The 3,167-nt window shown below is 56.1% G+C and overlaps 1 protein-coding gene across 1 annotated transcript in view; it reads left to right on the forward strand.

The window, feature by feature from the left end:
• ZPR1 (ZPR1 zinc finger) overlaps positions 1 to 3,161 on the forward strand; it is a 3,612-nt gene extending 451 nt beyond the window's left edge. The window contains exons 2-12 of the mRNA XM_010081060.1: positions 297 to 367; positions 560 to 646; positions 732 to 854; positions 984 to 1,037; positions 1,144 to 1,210; positions 1,499 to 1,569; positions 2,050 to 2,139; positions 2,237 to 2,347; positions 2,457 to 2,543; positions 2,793 to 2,858; positions 3,023 to 3,161. Of these exons, the coding sequence (XP_010079362.1) occupies positions 840 to 854; positions 984 to 1,037; positions 1,144 to 1,210; positions 1,499 to 1,569; positions 2,050 to 2,139; positions 2,237 to 2,347; positions 2,457 to 2,543; positions 2,793 to 2,858; positions 3,023 to 3,157 (696 nt within the window). The 5' untranslated portion in view covers positions 297 to 367; positions 560 to 646; positions 732 to 839 and the 3' untranslated portion in view covers positions 3,158 to 3,161. The remainder of the gene's footprint in view (positions 1 to 296; positions 368 to 559; positions 647 to 731; positions 855 to 983; positions 1,038 to 1,143; positions 1,211 to 1,498; positions 1,570 to 2,049; positions 2,140 to 2,236; positions 2,348 to 2,456; positions 2,544 to 2,792; positions 2,859 to 3,022) is intronic.
• The last annotated feature ends 6 nt before the right edge of the window (positions 3,162 to 3,167 follow it).

Consider the following 3,167-nt stretch of genomic DNA (forward strand, 5'->3'; position numbering starts at 1 on the left):
GTGTGCAGGACATGAACAGGGAGGTGGTGAAGACTGACTGTGCCACGGCTCGAATTCCAGAGCTGGACTTTGAGATCCCCCCTTTCACCCAGAAGGGAGGTGGGTACCCCTGCGGCGTGCCAGCGGGTGTGTGGTGGACACCAGTTAAGGACCTGGCCTCTTGTCTGTTGGGTCAGATCAACTCTAGAGGGCCAATGCACAGAGGCTGCTGGCGATCAGTACAAGCTGGTGGGTTGGGTAGCACCGCTGTGGTGTACTTAATGGTGTCACAGCTTTTTGTTTCTTTCCTTCTCAAGTTCTTACCACCATTGAAGGGATAATTGACAGAGCTGTTGCGGGCCTGGAGCAGGACCAGCCTATCCGCAGGGTAAGATGTTGTGAAAGGTGAAGCTCCTCGGGGATGCCTGCTTGGCAGGTGCTGGTTTTGTTCACCCTCTGCCTGTTGGCAGCGCACACTGCTGCTGAGAAGCGTGTTACAGGCTCTCTGGTTTGTGCTCTTATCAGCTTTGTCTTCAGCTCTGGGCTGAAGCATCAGCCTCAAATACGTCCTCTTTTGCAGGCAACGAACGAAGAGGTGGCGAGTAAAATCGATGAGTTCATTGGCAAACTCAAGCAGCTGAAAGAAGTACATTCCCCCTTCACCTTTGTGAGTAGGCACAAGAGCATTCAACCCCCTCCTTTCTGCACGGAGGATGTGCAGGATGGCTTCCTCAGGCTTTGTTCTCCTGTAGATCATCGACGATCCTTCCGGGAACAGTTTTGTGGAGAACCCTCGTGCCCCGCAGAAGGATGAGGCTCTCGTGGTCACTCACTACAGGAGGACACCGCAGCAGTCTGCCATGCTGGGGCTGGAGGTAACGGGGAGCTGCGGGCTGTGTGTGCTCTCAGCCCAGGGGAGCGGGGCTGGTTGGTCCCCTTGCTCTCTGGGACATCCTGAATTAAGGAACAGAAGTTAATGCTGCCTTTGGTGTCCCCTCTTGCAGGGAGAGGAGGTGGAAGAGAAGCCAGCTGATTCTGCAGAGGATCTGAGGAATGAGGTGGGTGGCTCTGCAGGGCAGTGGTGGCCATGCCTGGCTGGCTGGCACCCAGGGTGGGCTTTGTGGGCTGGCTGGGACTTCCAGTGTCTCCATTCCTGTCACCCAGGTCCTGCAGTTCAACACCAACTGCCCCGAGTGCAACGCTCCAGCTAGCACCAATATGAAGTTAGTGCGTATCCTTTGAGGGGGGCGTGGGCGCAGATCCGTGCCCTGGGTGGGGTCTGCATGGAGGTTGGTGTGGGGGCCGTGAGAGTCAGTCTGTGTGCTGACCCAGGTCTCTTCCTGCTGCACCTGTAAGGCAAGAACACATTATTTATGCTACAACCTCTCTGTCTTGGTGCCACTCACAACTTGCCGGCGAGCTCCTGCTTTACCTTGGAAAGAACTGAGGCTGTGAGGAGCACAGGCTGCTGCCTTGAGGCTTTCCTTTTGCTGAGGTTTCCTTGACTGTCTTGCTCCAGAAATCCCTCACTTCAAGGAAGTGATAATCATGGCCACAAACTGTGACTCCTGTGGGCACAGGACAAACGAGGTGAGCTGGGAAACAATGGAGCATCTCTTGGGGGGCAGTGGGGAGGGAGAGCGGTGGTCTGGGCTTTCCTGGGTGGGTGTTTCTCAGCGTCTCTGTCCTCCCCTTCTCAGTGCGGCTGTTTGGGAGGGAGGCTGGATTTACGGGTGGTGTCCTGAGGTGCATTGTGCTGGGGGTAGTAGAGCTGCCTCGCTTGCTTCTGGGTGGGGGCCAGACCATACAGGAGCTGTGCAGGGGCTGGTGTGTGCAGCGAACCCAGGCTGGGTCTGACTTGCCTTCCTAAACAAGCCAAGGGTGAGAATTTGGTCTGGAAGAGCTCCAGTTGGTGCAAGTCAGCCATCTTCACAGCTGCTCATGTCCCCTGGGTTAAGGCACTGTCCCCAGGGTTGGGGTGGCCTCTGAGCTGCCAGGAGAAACCCTCTGAAGCATCATGGTGTGATTGAAGTGCAAAAATCCATGAAGCTGACTTCTGGCTGTTCCTAGGTGAAGTCCGGAGGAGCAATTGAATCTCAGGGCACCAGGATTACCCTTCGGATTACAGACCCTTCCGACATGACAAGGGATATCCTAAAGGTACTGTGCTTGCAGATCCCTGCCCTGTCCCGCTGCAGCGGGAGTGTGGGGCCTGGCTGTCCTTCTGCGGGGACTCACGGGGTGCCTGCCCTTGCAGTCAGAGACGTGCAGCGTGGAGATCCCCGAGCTGGAGTTCGAGCTGGGCATGGGAGCGCTGGGGGGGAAATTCACCACGCTGGAAGGGCTGCTGAAGGACATTGCAGAGCTGGTGAGTGATCCTGTGCTGCTGCCCGGTGGGGCTCAGAGCCCTCTGCATTAATTTCTGTCCTGGCTGGGTGTCTCCCAGCCGGCTGAGTGAGTGGGTCTTACTCTTCCAGGTGGAGAAAAACCCCTTCACCCTGGGGGACAGCTCTATGCCCAGCAGAACAGAAAAGCTGCAGGAGTTCATTGGGAAACTGCACGAGGTGAGAGCACTCCTGCTTTTCCATGCTCTGCAGTGTGGTTTTCGCCAGGGCTATGAATTCTAGTAACTGAAGTCTTTTCTGGCTGTTCCATGCTCACCCCTGTGCCCTCTCTTGTTTTACCGAGCTGTTTCTGTTTTTTAACTGGGGAAAATGTTAGAACTGTCTGAAGTGTGCTGTGAATGTCTTGGTGCCAGACGTGCTGAAGGCTCGGAACTAGCCTTGATGCCTGGACGTGGTCTCTTTCTGCAGATCATGGAGGGAAAGACAACGGCTCACTTCATCATGGATGACCCTGCAGGCAACAGCTATCTGCAGGTACAGCCTTGTGTGCTCAGAAGATGAACTCAAAGCCTCCCGAGCAGTTTGAGTGGATTTTCTGCGTTATTTCCCTGATGTGTGTTGGCGGGCAGGGTCTGTCGGGGCTCTGGTGGGGAGGGGGTTGCTGCAGGCTCTGAAGGAGGGCTCTGTCTCTCCTGCAGAACGTGTACGCCCCAGAAGAGGACCCGGAGCTGAAAGTGGAGCGCTATGAGCGTACATTTGAGCAGAACGAAGACCTGGGCCTGAACGACATGAAGACGGAGGGCTACGAGTCAGAGGGAGCCCCAGGCCGGTAGCAGCCGGACC

This window comes from Pterocles gutturalis, unplaced genomic scaffold, assembly GCF_000699245.1.
Source record: "Pterocles gutturalis isolate BGI_N339 unplaced genomic scaffold, ASM69924v1 scaffold5229, whole genome shotgun sequence".
Lineage (NCBI taxonomy): Eukaryota > Metazoa > Chordata > Aves > Pterocliformes > Pteroclidae > Pterocles > Pterocles gutturalis.